This window comes from Numida meleagris, chromosome 7 (genome assembly GCF_002078875.1).
Source record: "Numida meleagris isolate 19003 breed g44 Domestic line chromosome 7, NumMel1.0, whole genome shotgun sequence".
In the NCBI taxonomy this organism is placed as follows: Eukaryota; Metazoa; Chordata; class Aves; order Galliformes; family Numididae; genus Numida; species Numida meleagris.
This window is the reverse complement of record NC_034415.1, coordinates 1,681,259-1,701,295: the sequence shown is the minus strand read 5'-3', so window position 1 is coordinate 1,701,295 and position 20,037 is coordinate 1,681,259. Positions and strand designations below refer to the sequence as shown.

Sequence of the window (20,037 nt, the reverse complement as noted above, 5' to 3'; positions counted from 1 at the left end):
GTCTTTCAGTGAGGGAAAGCCCATATCCCAGAACAGAACATATGAGGCAGACTGTTCTTCATGCTCAGCCTGAGGCAGGCTGAATGGGTAGGTTGAGAAAGTCATTTCCTCTTGTTTATGAGCATCTCTGCAGGGAGACATCTGGTGTTAGAGAATGGAGAAACTGGCAAGGTTGAACAGGACTGGTATCATACTCACATTCCCTAAAGAAGTGCTGGAAAACAGTACCGCACACTGAAGTATTATTTCAGAGAGGAACATTGCCAAGTGGGACCGGTGTCCTCTGAACTGCCCACTGTGCTCCCGCTGACCAGCTCATTTCTACCTGTCATTCTTCCTCCCTTTCTGTTTTGAGAGAGGAAAATAAGAGCCCGTAAATAATTAAAACCATAAAAAAATACCAGAGTTGATCCAGGGAGTAAAGAGGGAACAGAGCAATTAAGAACTTTCCTGATAAAACTCACTAGGCATACCGTAAAATTTTGAGTGCGTTGTGCCCCTCGAAAACATGGCAGAGAGAAGCAGACACTTAAAAGAGCTTTCAATTACTTACGTGCCTTTGGCGCCCTTTCAGGATGCTGTGGAGCTGGAAACGGCTGTGGTAAAGTTATTTTCTCTGCATTTGCCTTTCTTAACAAAACAGCTCCAATATTTTGATCTCAAGAATAATCAGGTCTTCTGTGTTTCCTTTTCAACTAACTGCAGACCTTTGCAAGTTAAAAATTAATGACAAGTTCTCTTCCTCTTTTTTTTTTTTTTTTTTTAACCATAACCCTTCTGTGCTTTCCTGAAAATAAAATTATCTTTTTCCCACTACCTCTAACTGTTAATCTAAACTGCATTCAAACCACCCTTTTGCCCTCCTTCTGTGGTAACACACAAAATGAATTTCACCACAACAAAACAACTTGCCTTGTGGAAACCATTATTCTGAAGATGAAACATTGTGTTGTGTCCTTTACCACTATTACTGGCAGTCAGTCTGTTAGAACATATTGGGCGATTATAGGCCAGTCTTTTCAGAGAAAGCCATGGGTTTCAAGTTAGCAGTAACCATCTATCAATTCTTGAGATTATGCCATGATTTACTGTCACAGCATCATGTATTCTCTGATTTTCTGCCTGCTATGAAACATTGTGCTTTCCTTTTCTATTGATGTATCAACTATAATAGTTACAAGCAGCTACAGAAAAATCAATAGCGAACTTTCATTACTGAGCACGTAAAGAGTACCATGCTCTGAGAGCACCTAGCTGTTAAATAGTGACCAGCAGTAAGGTACACTATAAATGTCTGTTATTTTGGTCTAAATGAAGAATGTCTGAATTTGAAACATCAAATAGCTAGGATTTCTGACATCACTGGATTCCATGTCAAGTTTTTCGAGTACGTGATTTTTCATCCAGGTGTCAGATTTGATTTGTCTTTTCTGTGCTGGGATCTCTTTTTTAAACAAACAAACAAACAAACAAACAAACAAAACTGAAGCTGACCTGAAGGAAATGAATATCAAAATAATGTATTGCTGGGCTATCCTTCACTGTAAGCTCATTAGGTTTGCTTGGACAGACATGGTAAGAATTGTGCTAATGTTTATTGAACTAGACTTTATCAAGTAAATTGACTGATTATGGTGAACAGGCCAACAATATCTCTGTTAATCTATCAAACAGAGTAGAGACTAAAAAGTTACTACAGTATGGTTGCAGGCTCAGAGGTGCTCCTTAGACTGTGCACTAAGAAAAAAAACTTTTCAATACGTGGTTGGGAAGGGGAGAACATAATTTTTGGTTTAAAACATTTATTTGCCTGTGAAAACCCATTAACTTCCATTAGTAAATGTTAACCACGAATGCCAAGAACAAAGGTAAATGCTGAAGTGCATTGCTCTGAACATGCTCACACCATTGGCATCCTCAAGCACAGAGCTCCTGCAGGACGGGCTCTGCTGCAGGAGTCAGTGATTACCTTGGCACTTGGAGACTGTGCTGATTTACAGCTATGAATGCACTGTTTGTTGTTGAATACCTTAGAGTTTGAAAGCCCATGCACTGCCATGAAACTAAAACATGAGGATGCACACGTGTACTTCCATGAATTGCATCCCACGAGATGTACATCCATCATCTGTCATGGCCACAAGGTTAGAGGAAAGCCATGTTTCTTACCCTGGACATAACTTTTAGGAAAATTAACCTCTAAGGAAAAAAATTCAAATCAGTACTACAAAAATCGTAAAAGCAACACAATAATCTTTTAATATAAAATGAAAAATAAAATAGAAATGGCCATTCAGTCCTGCCCATCAAGAAACACCTGCATGTGGTGAAACATCCTGCTTTGCAGAGTATAGGAAGGCCTAGCTACAATGGCCTCAACAGTGAGCGTTGATTTAGGAGGTGGTGAATCTGAAACTAAAAATCCTTCCAGATAGTGAGCAGTGAAGACAAAAATCTACAACCTAATCAAATAAAGCATCAAGGGACTCAGATGAGAAGCATCGCAGAGTGCCAGTGCAGCTGCAGACATTTTTGTTTGGGCTTCCTCTGCCAAACCTCTTCCATAATAACACAGCACATACGTATCACAGGTCAAAATGAGACCTGTAACTTTCTCTCAGATCAACAGGCAACAACAGAGACAACATGCTTTGAAATACTGCAGTAAAAAATCATTTACCTTTGTTGTGCTTTCAGTACATGAGAGTACAGGAGATGAGGCGTTCCTTTATTCCACCAGGGCCAGAGGGTGGAAGAGCCTTGCCCTGGGGCCTGGGCTTTACTGACACTCAGCCAGGAGCCCAGCGCTTGGTGCACCACAGCTGGGCAAGCACATAGGCTGCCGCGGTCAGACCTGGTAATAATCTGATGGCTGCTATAAATATACGAGAGGGACCAAACTCATCAACACATTTCATCTAAGCCTGCAATTTTTTTTTTTATCAACACTAATTGGATGCAGAATTGAAACACTATCTCAGAGACAATAGCTTAAATGTACCAAGGACCTCAAAACCGCAGTTTGCTGTCACACTTACCCAGTAAATAGCTGCAAACATCAATAGTGAATTCTAGCTCTTCTAAGTAATAAAATTCAAGTGCTTGGCTAAAATAAGTTATTTCTACTGTAGTTCTGCTATAGGGCTTTCAGCAGTGAGCAGCTAAATGAATGACTTTTTGCTTCAGATTGTTTCAAAAGAAGAAGATAAAAAAGTGGTTATTCTACTGATTTTTTTTTAAATCAACATTTGAAAAAAAAAATTGGATGACTGTATCACACGGATCCTTGTCTCAAAACAAGGCAGAGGACCTAACATTCTAAATTATTTGTTGATTACACTGACAGAGAGCTGTGGTACAGTTCTGTACCCCTTAGAGCAGAACTGCACTAAAATGCCTCCGCTTTCCCTCTTTTAAAGAAAACACATTGTAACAGTTTCCACTCCTGCGGGACTCTGCATATAAACAGAAGGAAAAGTGCGATGAAAATTCACCAAGTAATAAAAAAAGTGGCACGGCATTCTGCTCCTACCTAAAAACCACTATAATAATATAATTGGCTGGCCTAATATTTTTAATCAAGTTCAAAAAAGTTTGTAATGTAATAATTAAATGCAAATACAGTCCTGATCCCAAAGACCAGAAGAATGCCTTTAAGCTAGTATTTATAACAAGAACTATTCGACTGAGCTGTCTTGTAAATTTTATCATACCCGAGGCAGTTTTCCTCAGTCGATTAGCTGAAAAGCTGAATATATCCTGAGGCAAACCAGACATCTAGTACAGGCTAAATTCAACTACTGGAGCTTAAATTTGGCTTAATATATCCCCACTTGGATCTGCCTGTTTAATTCTCTTTCATATGATAACGTTGGTTTATTCATAGTCTGGACTTGCCACCTGAACAAACTGTACCTCATATCTTATTCTAATGGAATAAGAAAACTTTGCAAAAACCACAAAAGTTCCTGACTGAAAATCATATGCAAATTTGGGATTAAAAACTGTTTTGTAAAGTGACTACAAGATTAGTATAGAGAGATTTTTCCCCTAAGGAGCACTGCTTTTTATGATCATGCATTTTTTATACTCTGTAGAGACAGATGGGCTTTATAAAAGGATAGAGCCTGCTACTCAAAAGGGTTTCAGTGGCAGCTGCACTTCTATGTTTTAACCTCAGTAGAAATCTATATAGGATATTTTTCCAGAAAATATTTATACTACCTCTTTTAGGACTATATCCCCCTTTGGTGCAGTTCCAGTGACAGCAGCAGAACTACCTCTGAGATTAATCCGGTCCATTATTCTTATTTTAAGCAGTCCTTGAGTAGCAGAAGAGGAATAGGGAGGAAACTAATAGATAATGTCTAAACTTCTCATGAGTGCAAAAACTTAATCTAATAATTCAGAAAAGTTGAAAATGCCTAAGCAAAAGCAGAGCAAACTTTTTGTAAAAGCAAGTGAATTTCTAAAATTTTCATTTGTTTTTGTTTCTGAACATTCTGCTGCTTCTCATCCAAATAATAGTCTGTTCCTTGCTCCTCTTTCCATTATACTGCACAGTCGTTTATTGCAAGTTGCATACAACACCCTTTCTGCCTCAGTTCATAACTTCAAGGATTTTGTATGATGTCCCTATCACCATTCACAGGGACTTCATAAATATTTATGACATTTTAAACTATTCACGCCCTACAAATTGTAGACACTGACAGCTAATTCCTTTAAAATATCAACAGTCCTGTATTGTTCATGTGTTACTGAAGATTAAAGTGATGTTTCAGAAATGAACTTGGGAAACCACTTAGTTCATTAAATTTACTGTTTATTCTTATTTTGCTAAGTCTCATCATAACTATAATTTTATTATTTTCTCAAATATAATGCTTTTTCTCTGGTCACTGTGTGATATAAACTAATGGTAGGGCTGTAGGTCTGCCCACATTTAAACATGCATATACTGAAGCCTACAGATACCATGACAATTACTATACTGGTTTTCTTAGCTGTGCTTACTCCAACTGAATATTCAGAAGACAATCATTTCTAGCCCAGGCATATACTAAGAACCTGGGAATAGGTAAGGAGTTAGGAAAAATTAGTTTTAAGTTATGTTCTTAGTTTATCCTTGAGATCTTCCCTAAATCGTTTCTACCCCAGCTTATCAACACATGCCTGCATACAAATACAATCATGGCTATACAGGACAGTGTTATAGAACTTGTCCCTGAAAAACAGTCTTGGGTTAATTCATCTTTTCTAGGACTGATCTCCAGGTTAACTGAAAGGGTCACCAAATCAAACACACAAACAATCCTGGAAACGGGAACCACAAAGCCATGTCAGACCAGGCAGCTGTCTCACCATGTCTCACCACCAGCTTGCAACCAGGCTATAAATTTGGGCTTAAACCCTTGAGTTCTGTTTTTCTCTGCGGCAGCACAGTTTCCTCCCAACTGGAGCATATCTCCAGTAAGAACAGCTTGTAGCCAGCAATAGCTAAGATCACCCTCTGAAGAGGTGGGAGACTCTACTTTCTTCTTTGAAGAAATTCAGGTTGGATATTAGGAAAAAATCATTATCTGAAAGAGCGGTCCAGTTTTAGAACAGGCTGCCCAGGGAGGTGGTGGAGCCACCATCCCTGAAAGGTGTTCAAGAAACATGTAGATGTGGCACTGAAGGACATGGTTTAGTGAGCACGGTGGAAATGTGTTGATGGTTGGATTTGACGATCCTAGAGGTCTTTTCCAGGCTCAGCGATCCCATGATTCTGTGAAATTCCTGTCCTTCTGCTGTGCCTTCAAAGAAAGCAGCAGCAACTCTCTGATGTGGAACCTAATTACATCAGTGAATGCTAAGCATGGATTAAAATACCAACAGAATAAGCCTTCAGGCAACAGACACGTTGCATTCAGTCCCAGCTAGGCAGAGCAAAGGGTCAAGCACATGCTGCATAGCTCATCTAATCCAAGAAGAAGTCTGGAACATCAGCAGGAACATAACCCCAGGCATGTAGGGAACTGGAAAGTAAAAGAAAGTGAGGTGGTCCTGCAGATAATGTATTTCTAAAATGAAGTGCTAGCTGTGCAACTGCTGCTTGGATCTGGTGTATCTGGTCCATCCATGCCTCCTCTGGGGTAACCTGCTCTCCCATTGGCTCTCCACAGCCCGAGCTGTGTTCCTGTACCTAGTCCTGTTTTCCTTCATGAGCCCCAGTAAGAAGCACTGGACCTTACATTTACAGGTGTAGCTGCCCATAGACTTGGGCTGAGGACTTGTGAGCAGTTCTTCCTCCAGAAGAGGCCTGGCAGGATCCTGCTTTGTTTTGTTTCAATGACTACCATATCATGTATGCGTCATTTGAAAGGTATAAGGATGTTCATTCCTGCATTGCCAGGATGAGAAGCAGGTGGAGATTCTGTTTGTTTGTTTAACTTTAGAGTCAGTAAACTCTCAGCCTGAGCTGTTGAAAGTCAAGCTGTTTTATTTTCCTGAGTGATGACTCAGTCAGTAATTACAGCAGTCATAAAGATTCAAGAGATCAAATTAGGTTTTGTCCTTTGACTTCACTGAGTGCAAGAACAGAAACAACTGAAATTTAGTAAAATATTTTCACAGTTGTGTAAGAAGAACTGAGATAAGTAATCCCTAGCTCCCTTTTCATTGCAGAGCCAACAGAAGCAAAAGCAATTATAAAATTATTTACTGAAGTAAATAAATACAGGTCCTAATAGAGATGAGAAACTGATATTCTCAGTAAGAATCTGTCATTTTACAGTCTTTCTGGCACAGAAAAAATATGCCTCAGTATTTTAAATAACAGTAGAAAGAAGCCTATCACTACGAAACAGCACCAAAATATGTTTTAGTTGATTTCTGAGCTGTTATGAAACAAACCAAAGGTCCACCAAGATCAAATATGGGGGATGGAATAGCATTCGGACTATGAACCACGGCTCCCTTTCTCATTAGCATCTTATTCTTGCTATGGAAATACATTCTATTTTCCCTAACACTTACCTATGAATTAAATACATTGCTAGAGAATAATTTAATTAAGCTTTTCAAAACAATGTGCCCATTATCTGACGTTTAGTTCAACTGAAGATGAAAATTACTTTATGACCCTCATAAACACTCAGAGATAAATCTTTACACTGTTACAGCCTAACCATTGCCCGAGAAAGAATCCTTTAGAAAACAGGAAAAGTTTTCAATACATTTATTTCAGAGTTGGGAATTTTAAGAAAACTAAAGTGACTTCTGTTGCTATAACATAAAAGTTCTTCAAGTTTTGGGAAGTGCTGAGTATAGCACCTTACAATTGATTAATAAACACATCTCAAAATGTGTTTCCTATGCCTTCTGAGTAAACAATATTCAGTACAAACAAGCTCTAATAAAATCAAGGGGAATTTTGCAATAAGGAGTTCATCTTTACCACAAATCTATCTTCATTATAGTAGTCTGCTTGTCAAGAAAGCTTAGATACGGAATGCTATATATCGGCTTTCATGGCAGATGTGCTGTACTGGATTGCTTTGGTTACCATTTGTTTAAACTACAGAGAATCATGAGTAATTTTCAAACTGGCAGTTTATCAACCACTACTACTCTTGCTCTCAAAGATTTCTTTATCACATATCAAAATCTACCAACAAAATTTCCAGTCTAAAATTTCCATATTGGAGATGAGCTTGAAGGCCATCCTGGCCAGAACACCCCGCTAGAGTTCAGAAAACATCATACTTTATCTATACTTTTTGATCATTCCAAAGAGTTGCTAAGCATTGGGGCCTGCTGGGTTTTAATAAAATCCCTTAGCCTCCTTACATGGCTAGGGCTGTACCTTTTCAAGGAGAGGAAGCTGAGCCTTGGGCTGGTATCAAGTCTTACTGCCTGGAACACCCATATCCAGACTTATGAAAATGAGGGACTTCTACCCTCAGAGAATCCTGAACATAACCGTATTTCACCTTTGCAATACCATAACTTGCAATGGTGCAAAATCCACAGTGGAAGCTGACGTATCTGCGTGTGCACCTGTTCCTCACTTTACATGGAAAAGGTGCCTGAAAAAAGATGCATGCAGTAAAATTCAACCAGCTTTCTCCGGGCAATATTTATGCTGCTCCTAAGGAGTTACTATTTTTCAGATTTAAATCTCTCATTCTCTTTCATTTTGCTTTTCAGAATTCCCAGACCAAGGGAATCTCTCTACAGATTAATACACCACCAAATTTTCAGTATTTCATGTTTGGAATATGAGAAGGAGAAAACCTCTCTGAAACCTAAATATTTTCCCCTCTGAAGACCAGACCCATTTTTGGGAAAAATATGCAAAAGTGTTCTCCTTGGTCTGAATGTTGCATGCAGTTTCAGCTTAAAGCACAGCTTTATAGCAGATGTATAAGATAATCAAAATTGGAAGATTTGTAGGAGTACTTGCATGTTTTTTACTGTGAGTGCAGAGCAGATTCTGACACACTATAATACTGTTTTTGTCTTAATCGTCAAAAGTAAGCTATAGAGAACGAAAAATTCTTTGTTTGACAGAAAAGCAATTGCTATTTCTTGTAAAACATATAATATATTCCAGAAGACCTAAGGGTTTACTTTCCAATAAGGATAGAAATAGATGTGCGCCCCACTGTGAGCTTGCAGTAAGGCTGTTTCATGTAAAAAGTTGGTAATTAGTCCCTGAGTGAATAGAGTAGAAGAGATAAGAGACTGATACTTACTGTAAGCAACACAAAACACTTTTTTTAGCTGCTAGGATTTAAAGGGTGTGTGGGTGGGAGGGGGGGGACCTATTCCTACTCATTTAACTTACAAGTGTCTAAACCCTGGAAAATTATTTCTTGCATTAAGCTTAAGCATGTGTACTTTAAATTGTTACTAACCAATATAAAGATTGGTAAGAGACATTGCAATTCTAAAAAGCAGACAGGAGCGAAGAATTACATGAAAGTATAAAAGACTGTTGTGTTGTACATCAGTAGCAGATTTCATGCTCATTGTACACCGCTGACTTCAGCAGAGTTACATCAGCATCATCTGGTGTTTCGCCAGCTTACCTCATTAGCATTCAAAGGATCCTTATTGAAAAGGAAATGCTTGGAAAACTAAACCAACACCTTTAGCCAAAGTTATATAGTAACTGTCAAGAACAAAAGCAAACCCAAAGCACATGAGAAACATCTGCAAGAAAAGTAAAAATGTAGCTAGATAAAATCACTATCTTCTAAATACTAAATTGCCAATCTTGGTTAGGCCATGAGGACCTCACTCAAAAGACACAGCTGGTCATCAGGTTTCCTCCACACCATGTCTGTCATAACTGCACTGCCAGAGAGATCAACACACAGATGAATTGTGTAATGATGTCTGACACTGTAGTCACTTGGATTATGAATACTCTGATTCAGTATAGAAACAGTAAGGAAAATTCTTTGCATTCGGACTGATTAACTAAAACCACCTTGTTTACAAACATCCGGTTCTCATCACAAATGACAGGAATACATTAAAAGTATTTCCTCTGGCTGGATGTGGCATAGAAGCCCCAGAACTACTTTTTGTTTACTGTTAGTGTTAATTGTACTTATTTTTACAGCTGACTTTAATGCTTTTGTTGCCATGTACGAGTATTTAAAGAACTGTTTAAAGTTATTTTGAAGTTATTTTTAGCAGGAAAAAGGCTTGACATGCTAATTCTGAAATTTATCTTTCTGTTTAACACAGTTTAATCTCCAACACAGGCCCTATTTTCTGGACGAATTTATGTTTTGCCAGTTCATTCATGATTGCAATTTGCCTCTGAAAGCAACCTATTAAAACAGTCATAATAAAACACTCAACTTTTACATCAAGTCATACTCACTGCAAAATACCTTGGGAGTTTTAGGTACCTATGTGAAAACAAAGAGTTGTTAGAAAACATCCAGAGTAATATACGAAAACATGAGTTACCAGAGACACTGGCAAAAAGACTTTGGATAAATAAGTGTGAATAGCTCAGGGACCACACTTAGTGGCTTTGAAATTTCCAGTTCTCCTCACTCTGGATACTGAAATTCCAGATGATTCTTGTTGTACAGTCATCATAAGGTGACTGTATCATAATTAGGTATTGCTAGTGAGTTCTTTAAAGCCAGCTAGTAAAATTCAAGCAGAGGTCATGTCCTGGTTCCCAAGCAAGCAGCACTGATTCAGGGAGCCACTTGCTTCATTTCCACAGTGAAACTGGGACAGGAAAGAGGCAGACAGTAATGATGGCAGGACCCATCCACCCCACAAGAGTACCCATGCAAGAGTGAAGCTGAAGGGCAGCTGGCAGCCAGCACAGCATGCTGCAGAGAGGCTCCTGCTCAAAGTATGTGCATGCTATCCAGGTCTGCCATTGGGATCCTTGGCTTCCCTCTTGTTTTATGATCCTGAGGAAAAATGTTTGTCTCCTTCAACCATTTTCCTCTTATTCTAGCACAGTTATGAGCAGGAACCATTTGTTCTATTTAAAGCACTTCTAGGAAAAGGTGCAGTTAGATCCAACTTACGCAGCTTTCCAGGCCACTGATGGATTGGGGAACCAAAGCGTGTTCTTATTTTACAAAGGAAAACACTCATTTCCCCTTCATTCAAAGGCTGGGATTTACAATGAACCAAATTCTGCCAAATTCCCCCTCTCCCTTGCTCAAAGAACGTCCATAAAGGGACACATTTGTCTTTACTCAATGTGAGCTAGCAGAGTCCATATGCTCAGTATTGCTGTGCTCTAGCATTACAAGAAACTGTATTACAGTACTCCACTCATGGTATAAATGATTGAACATCGACCAAAATAAGTTCTCCCAGCAAGAGTACTTTGATCGCTTCCCACTTCCTGCATTATAGCAGCAGTCTAATTTGCAAGTTTTGGAATAATTTCTGCAATCTTCAGACATGTCAAAAGATGGCATCAAAACAGGTTTTACAAAGGGACTCAAATAATAAGGAGTTAATATATTGGCAGACTCTTTTCAGCAGTGTGTGGCGATAGGACAAGGGGAAATGGCCACAAACTGGAGCATAGGAAGTTCCGCACAAATGTGCGTAAGAACTTCTTCACAGTGAGGATGACAGAGCACTGGAACAGGCTGCCCAGGGGCATTGTGGAGCCTCCTTCTCTGGAGATATTCAAGACCCGCCTGGACACCTACCTGTGCAGCTTGCTGTAGGGAGTCTCCTTTGGCAGGGGGGTTGGACTCAATGATCTCGGAAGGTCCCTTCCAGCCCCTACGATTCTGTGATTCTGTGATTTATCTCTGACTCCCATTTCCATAGCTTAAACTTCCTGTGTTGGAACAGAAGATAATCAAAGAGAGGCAAAGAGAACAAATCTTGCCTACCTACTGATGTAAGCACCCCTGTCGTCCAATACCAAATAAAATTAGCAAGTTCGATTTCAGAAAGCACAGTCAGGCTAAAGGGCACTACTCTTATCTGGTATTCCACCCAAAGGACGATGATTTCAATTTATAAAGATCATTAGTCAATGAAATATATATTTTAGAGAGTTTCTAGTAGGGAAGATTATTTTGGCAGTCACTGGAGTGTACCAGATGGTTCATTAACATAGACTAGACAAGTCAAAGGCTTTCAGAATCATTTAGAAAATGTCAAACAGAAACAAGAACCCTGTCACTTTTTATTAGAATTAACTACATCATACCCTGGACACAGATTTCACCTTGGGTCAGAAAAATTAATACAGAATTATATGAATTGTGTAACATACTAGGTTAAAGATAGGGCTTCCTCTTGGGACTCATTTGCTAGCAATATATCATGGTCTTCTACTTTAGGAATCCTCAACCTTTCTTTTTGTAAGATATGAAAAGAGCTGACCTTGCTCAGACTCCATTGGTGTCTAATTGATTTGAGGTATATGCAGAATTTCAACAAGATGCTCCGCTAAAGCTCTTTTGTGATCATTTTCCCAGGAAAGTCGGCAAAAGGGTTCACTGAATATTCAGCAGCTTGTAGAGTATGCTTTTGTCAGGAGAAAAAAATATTAAAAAAAACCACAACATTTAGTGAAACACTGCCTTAGTAAGTGGCAATTAAAATGCAACTCAATTGTTCTTACTTTTTGTTGTTGTTGTTTTAATTATCATTCAGATGTCAAAAACCTAGAGAACTTCCAGCTTGTGGAGGGTGTTCAGGAACAAGTGAATGCTGCTCTGCTGGACTACACAATGTGTAATTACCCACAGCAAACAGACAAATTTGGGCAGCTTCTCCTGCGACTACCAGAAATCCGGGCCATCAGTATGCAGGCAGAAGAATACCTCTACTACAAACACCTGAACGGGGATGTTCCATGTAATAACCTTCTCATTGAGATGCTGCATGCAAAGAGAGCATAAATTATATCCATTAGAGCTTCTGCTTTCAAGGAAAAAATATACTCTGAACTGCTCCGAGCAACACTAATTAAAATGTGGTTTTAAGACTTTGCAAAATGGTATAATAATCAAATACTAATAGTAAATAAGTGATGTATCAGGGTATTTGTATTGCAAACTGTGAATCATATGCTACACATCCCCAAAGGAATCTCTATAGGACTTTATACTGGAGTGAAATAAACTTAAGAAGTGGATACTATCACCAATGTCAACATGAAAAAGGACAGAATGATTCTTGTATATTTAACTGCTGATTGCCAATACGAAGAAATTTAGGGAAAAAAAAAAAACTGATCTGTATTATTGAGCTAAGAGAGCGGGGAATTTGAATGCACTAAATTCCTTCATTGTATAGCAGGACTTTTAGAACAGTTATAATAGATGCAAAGCTGCATCTATTCCACCTTCTACCATCCTTCCAAGGACCCAACACTTCTGTGATAAATGATGTGGCATCCATTCAACAGTCTGTAAGAGAGAGTTGGCCTGGGCCACTTTCTAGGTAGTATGGCCACCACTTCCTTAGAGGCTGCTCTTGACAGTCTCTCAGGCCTGCAAATAGCTAACATGAAGAGCCTGTTTTCAGGTTAGCTTGGCATTCTTACTATGTTCTACAGTTTGTTTTGTCACGTGTTCATGTAGTTAAATCAGGCAGTATCCCTCTTCTACTACTGTCATTGGCTGTCATTAAAAATCTAAGATAAATATGAAAAAAAAATTAGCCAACTCAAACACATACTTCACTAGTAGTGAAGTGGCTAAAATATGGCTCAACTGTGGACTCACGGCCTTTTCCAAATAAATAAAATGAAGATATCGAAGCCACTACAAGTGACAGCGTCTTTGAGAAAAAGCTTTTCTAGGACACCAGGTACTGTTTTTAAACAAAAAAGTAAATTAAACAAGAACAGAAATGCATTGAGCAATGCAAGAATAGACAAGTAAATCGTATGAGATGATGTCCAGCATCTAATCAAACTTTTTTAAAGAAAGTTAAGTAATACACTTCTTTTACGCAAAAAAGAAGAGTGATACTGCTATGTCTATGTAGGCCAAAGTCTGCTGCAGAACAAACACTCGAGAAGAACAAACAATTCTCTCTCTGTCCAAATGAAGGTATCAGTATTAAAATGTAGTGCCACAGTTCTAAGTCTTGCCTTATTTCATTATCCTTAAAAGTAACTGTGCTGGTGTGGATCAACATACATTTAAAATAAAGTATTAGCCTCTAACATTAACAAAAACATAGTGTTTACATTCTTTAGGTCCTGTGGGAAAAAAAAAAAAAAACTGTGATAAAATTGCAAAGCAGTGATTTCCTTAATGTTGCTTTCAAATTGGTAATTATTTTACCAGTACTTAATTACTGTATGTCGTGAGACACTAAAATCAAGGGGGGGGAGGGGACTTTAGTTTAACTTTAATTTTGAGATTATCAGCTGTACAATCACTTGTAGAAACTGTATAAAATCCTAATTCTTTGATTTTTTTTTCATGAAGATTGCTGGCTTTTGAATAGTTTATTTATACTGTATATGATAAGTTTCCACTGTAGACAATTATGATGCTAATTTATTGTTTGTTGGTTTCATCTTTATATAAGATATAGCCAGAATGAAGAAGCCAAATATATGTGTTTACTGTAGCATGTCTTCAAGTTAGTGGAACATAGTTCAGGGACACACAAGGGTCTTCACAAATTTAAATCATTCACTTGATTAAATGTTTGTAAATCTTCATAATCCTAAATGTAGTTTATTTAAATCTATTGTAAATTATGTGAGTTATAGCTTTTTCTGTTTCATGTGAACTTGAAAAGGTGCATTCTCTTATTTTCTTTCCAACTACTCACACACTGTATACCAAAGACATTAATTACTACATCTGCATTAGTTAACATGTTATTTTAATCACCTGGATTAATCAGCTGTATTCTATCCATGCATAGGGTACAAACACAGCAAAGCCCAATGTCTGCACCTCCCAGATGCCTGCCTTGAATCACAGAGTGTACACAGCGACATACCGGCCAAAAGCAAACTGAACACACCCCCCATAGTCATCCCACATAGCAAGCATGGCAACATTATTTAACTAACAGTGTTCTGCCTCAAACAAACTAAATTAACAGAAAGCAAGATGCAGGTGGCAATTGACAGTGGCTGTGATATCTACATATCATGAGTACAGTGCAAAGTTTGGTCATTCGTTTCCTTTTTAAAAGAAAAAACAAAGCATATTTCAAGTGTTTGCATTCTCGTTTCTCTCTTTTTTTCTATTGAAATGCTACAGTGAATATCACTGAATATTAAAGTAAAAAGCTTTAAAAATGTTACTAGCTGTATTCACAGCGTGATTATCTAATTACAGGACAAAAGAATTCAAATAAGGATTTAAGAGAAAAGTAGTAGATTTTTTTCATACAATTTAATGGAAACAATTTCAGATAAACTAACATATATTTGCCCATATCTGTCGTTCCAAGAATCCCACTAGATTGCCCAAAGTTTGTGAACAAAAAAAGAAAAAAAAAGAAAAGAAAAAGAAAATAACGAAATCTCGTGTTAATTGTTAACTACTTTGTAACTAGACATTTGCTTTTGACTGCCTTATTGATTACGGGACATATTAGCAAAAGCAGACTAAATTTCAAAGGTTTTGGCATTGGCTGGTTTATTATAGTTGTTCTGTGTTTGTAAACGGACAATCTGTAAAGTCTGACTATTTGTATTACAGATGTTCTGCAGCTGCCTTGGATTTAAATCCATGCAACTCTTAGAATGTGCAGTGAGTTACTTGTTGAAGTTGAAGTTCTCTTACTGTATCAGTGAAATACATATTGTCATGTCAGTTCTTGCCAGAAGTTTCTCATCGCCAATGGATTTTTTTTTTCAGTATTTCAATAAATATTGATATGTCCATGCTGACTACTTTTAAATTGTCTTTATGCTAACATCATTCCACCAAAATGAAGCACTGGTCAAAACACAGCTTCTCAGAAGAGAAGAGTAAAATATAATAGACATAAGAGTTGCAAAGAAAAATTGATGCCGATAGAAAAGCACAAGAGTAGAGAACAGCACTTTCAAAAGCTCAGACAGCGATGGTGAAATTGCATAGGCTGAAGCAAAATAAGCCCAGCTAAACAGATCACAAAAGCTGTGTTGAGTCAAAAAGAAATTTACCAGTTAAAAAAGTTAATTCATTTCATCTCATTCTGCACACTTAATTTCACTCTAAACATTGTTCAAAAAGGGTTAAGCAGCCAAACAATTCGAGGAGAAAAATGACAGAACAAAAGAAAATCGGGTAACAGGATCCAGCAGAGCTCAGGATAACCTCTCAGCGATGTAAATACAGCACAGGGCCAGGGGCAACTCCAGAGCTTCCAGCACAACTGCCAGCGGAGGCTGCCAAGGAGGCAGATGTTGCAGCTACTCGAGAAAAATATTCTCCTAAAGTTGCCCTCTGGCACATCTGATTGCCATTTCGAGAGCAGGGGGTGAAGTGGTCCAACAGCTTGTCAGCAGCACCCTACTGTTCTGAGATCAAGTCCACCGCTTCCCCTAAACTGTCTTGTAGCTGAAAAGGAGCTGTTCTGCATGGTGCCAAGTGTTAATGCTTCACAGGGGAGAAACAGGTCTATAATTAGTTATTTACAAATACTGGGTTTGAGAGAAACAAAGCTGCGTTAGTGCTGCAATAAAAGCAGAGAGTAAAACAGATAGGATACTTCTAAATGTTGGGAATCGTAACTGAAAATCACAATATCTCATAAGATCCGGGTGAGGTTTCAGGATTAAAATCTCATCTAAGGAAAACTAATATATATATCTATTTACAATATACATATCTATTATATATATTTATACATATATACATAGGCAGTATATTTAGTATATGTACTACAGATTTAAATTATGAGGGAATTTATTTTTAACTGTGTTTGACACTGGTTCTGGAACAATCTGCTGTATGTTTTTATTGGAAACATGGAAAGAGTGAGTTCAGTGTAACACAGGTCATCAGTACAATACTTAGTGATCTTGGCAATTTCCTGGAATGCTGAATAACACTGTTCATTAACCCTCAATATGAAGCCCATAGTCTAGATACGTGATAAAACTTCTAACGATACTCTTACCTACTCCAGTACACTTGCTGTAATTTTCTCTGTGCAGGTGTATCTGCTATACACCGTAGTTCAGAGAGTCAGACAAAGAGCATGAAACTAACATCAATCCAAGAAAATTCCAGATAAGTTTTAGGAGCACCAGATCTCACAGCTTTGTAACCCTGTGATGCTAGCATGAGCCTAAATACTTCTGGGCTCATCCCATAGTTTCAGTTGCATATAAGCTTTTAGAGAAAAGATAAATTTTCTAAGGGCAGTTTGCCAACAACATGAAAACTTTGCGAAAATATGAAAGGCAGAAGAGGGCCTAAGCCTCACCTGGAGCAGACATGCCTACCCTGATGGCAGTGTAACGAGCCTTGCTAGAAGCTACTTTGCTCGGTAGTTACAGCCTGATCCAGCCCATGTCAATAGGACAAGACGAGGCTTCCCCTCATCAAACATTTTCCAAACCCCCCTTTTTTGCTCATCTGTGGGACGAAACTCTCTCCGGTTTATTCAAGTCTGGCATGCAAGCTTGGACTTACACAATACTAGGTGAGCTTTTGCCATCAGTCCAAGAAAGTCATGACCCCTATTTCCTGAAGTCACTGTAATGTCCTTTAGTCCTAGATTAATGGTCAGGCTTATGGTACTTTCTGCGCACACCCAGGAGGATAATTCAGATGCAAAATAAAGCAAAATGTGGATGGAACACAGGCTCCTGATGGTGGCTGCATTAACAATGGCTCAGCCATAGTACGCTGCTCAGATCACTGGAGCCCAACCTCACTGCAGACTGCAGGGTTTAAAACACAGGCTGAAACAAACAGTAGAAAAACTTAGTGCGGTAGTCATCATTTTGTCCTCTTACATCTTGCTATTCTTATGCATTAGGATGAGTAAATTTACTGTAAAATGGGGAAATGATTCTCAGTGTGAGGTGCAGAACACATGAACAATTCAGTAACAAGAGCTGTTTATCGCATGTGCTGCTGCAGCTACACAAAGCTGTGTGTTCCCTGGTATAACATCGAGTGCAATATCCTCAACCAAAAACTTCACAGAACAGGAGCATCCCTGCAGGTATTTGTGTCAGTCACCCTATGACTGATATTACTGAACGTTTGCTGGATACTACTACTGCCAACTGTCAGTTATACAGTAAAACGGGGACTCTGTATCAGAGGGAATAAAGTACGTTTGCAAGAAGGACCCTGAAGAAGTTGCTGTATGTACAACAGAATCTGCTGAAGGCCATTCAGTAGCTGCTGGCATGCCTACAGATACGCACACATGCCACATACCACTTACAGGAATTCCTCAAGCACACTCAAAAATCCAGTTCTCTAGTTGCTGTATAGGACAATTTGTGAGGCACTGCTCCCCACAGGGACAGCTCAAGTCCTGTTTTGCAGGGCTGTCTTTCCACTCATGTAAGCAGAAACTTGTTGGTGCAGAATAACACGAGAGAGACAAGCTCTTCTAATCAATGCAACAGCATTTATAACATAGCTACATCATTATAGCTGTGGTGCTCTTCATCGCTTGATGTAGATCTACATGTATGAAAGAGGGGCAGTTCTCCAAAGCGCATCCTACAGCACAGAAGCAGCACATCATAGCTTTATGTAACAAGAAGGTTTATAAAACTGCCTGAGTTCTTTCCACTGTAGGAAATACGGAGTATTTGTGGATGCCTATTATAATCAGTCCATAAAGTATAGTAGAAAGCAAAAGAGATAACTGGGGGCAGGGGTGCTCCAGAAGAAAATATAATAAAAACTAAGCACAAATGTGGAATAGACAAGATGATATTTATCTTTCATAAATATTTCATCATGATTCACTTTTAATGTAAAGGAAAAAATAAATAAAATATGTTGGATTATTATCATCACTTTGAAGTATTAACAAGGCCTGAATAAATTATCATTTATGTATTTTACAGACCTGCCACAGTAAGTGATACTGTTTCTAATTTTCATTTAATAAATGTCATTTTATTTTACAATTTTTATAAGTTTCAGATAAAAAATGACATGGAATAATTAGTTAAATATGTTTAATCAATATATTCAACTCCTGCTGTGGCAATTGAAGCTTATCATTGGAGTTTATTTTAATTTAAAATAAAACACTACAGCTGCTTCACAAAGTTCACATTGTTTTTTTCTTAGCAAATTCATGAAATACTCTACAGCAAATTTTTTACTCTTCATAATAAGACCTGTCCACGAGTTCCACACCACTTGGGTTTGCATCTACAAGCCTCCCCCAGGTCTTGCATGGCTTTGGAAACAGAACTGGAGCTGAGAGAGGCGCCGGCCCCAACAAGGTGGAGCTGGGCACATCTTACGGTATTTGTGTCACTGTATTGGTGCTTCTTCTTTGGTCATTTATACTATTCAAAACCCACTTGATCCTTCCAGTGATGACACCCTTATTCTTCACATGAGCTCTTGCTGCCTTTCCACTTTTTTCTTGTATGACTGAAATTTCCCCGTTTAATTTTCTTTTTCTTTGTACCAGAAACAGAACTCAGAAGTCAACTTGACCCAATGCATTCATATTTTCAGAAGAGTCATCTATATGTTTGAGGGCAGGGAGGATGGAGGGAATAAAAAGGGGAGCATCAAGGACTCAGCAGTACGTGTCTGCATGTTTAGAAGCAGCAGAGTGACCATAAATGTCAAAACAGGAAAACAACTGCTGAAACCTGGCCATACCAGGCTAAAGCAAGCCCAGCCAAAAGCAAGACAAGGTCACCAGTCAGCCTGCTCTGTCTCAGCTTACAATGACCAGCTAAAACATCAACAGTCCTTACCAAACATTGTTTTCAGAAGGAAAATAGGAAACATCCAAGAATTTTAGTTTAACAACAACACTAACATATTCGTAGTGGAATCTAAACAGAGGAGCAGCATCAGTGCTAGAATGAAATTATTTTAAGACAGCTATTTTTTTGTTCCAACAACAAACATAGTAATATTCAATATAACCAAGAAACAGCCTTTGCCAAGAAGAGTAAAGGGAACAAAGTTTTTCTTTTTTTTTTTTTTCTTTGTTTATATATCCAACTTTGACATAGCCTTACCCCTTGAGCATCCTGCAAGGAAAAAAATAAAGCTAACCAAAAAGTGCTGTTCTTTCCAGGGTGACAGAGTTAAGACACTTTTCCTTGTCAGAAAAAGCTGGCTGATATCTCACCTGGTGTTCCAGAGCCCTCAGGAAGTCTGGCTGAACAGCTTCAACCATGTCTCAGCACTGTTTTGTTCAAGAAGGAGCAACAACCACAAGCACGCAACAGAGGCGCTGGCTGAGATGCTGCAGGCAAAGGTGGCACAGCCTGAGCACTGCCTATGTGGGGATACAGCACACTGGTGTCACAAGTAGTCAGCCTGTGAACAGAAGCAGAAGGGAGATTTTGTGAGATCATCTGCTGCTCTAGCACTATATCCCCCTATCTAACAC

General features: G+C 38.5%; 2 protein-coding genes across 3 annotated transcripts in view; one reads left to right on the top strand and one right to left on the bottom strand.

The window, feature by feature from the left end:
- NR5A2 (nuclear receptor subfamily 5 group A member 2) overlaps positions 1-13,773 on the top strand; it is a 77,428-nt gene extending 63,655 nt beyond the window's left edge. The window contains exon 7 of the mRNA XM_021405439.1: positions 12,160-13,773. Coding sequence (XP_021261114.1) covers positions 12,160-12,407 — 248 coding nt within the window. The 3' untranslated portion in view covers positions 12,408-13,773. The remainder of the gene's footprint in view (positions 1-12,159) is intronic.
- KIF14 (kinesin family member 14) overlaps positions 1-20,037 on the bottom strand; it is a 190,195-nt gene that overhangs the window by 24,444 nt on the left and 145,714 nt on the right. The window contains exons 49-52 of one of the 2 annotated variants that reach the window (XR_002441355.1): positions 19,774-19,964; positions 11,887-12,030; positions 11,199-11,332; positions 199-345 (exon numbers count right to left, since the gene is read on the bottom strand). The gene's annotated coding sequence lies outside the window, so the exon portion shown is untranslated. The remainder of the gene's footprint in view (positions 1-198; positions 346-11,198; positions 11,333-11,886; positions 12,031-19,773; positions 19,965-20,037) is intronic. The other variant, XR_002441365.1, reaches the window with a different exon arrangement.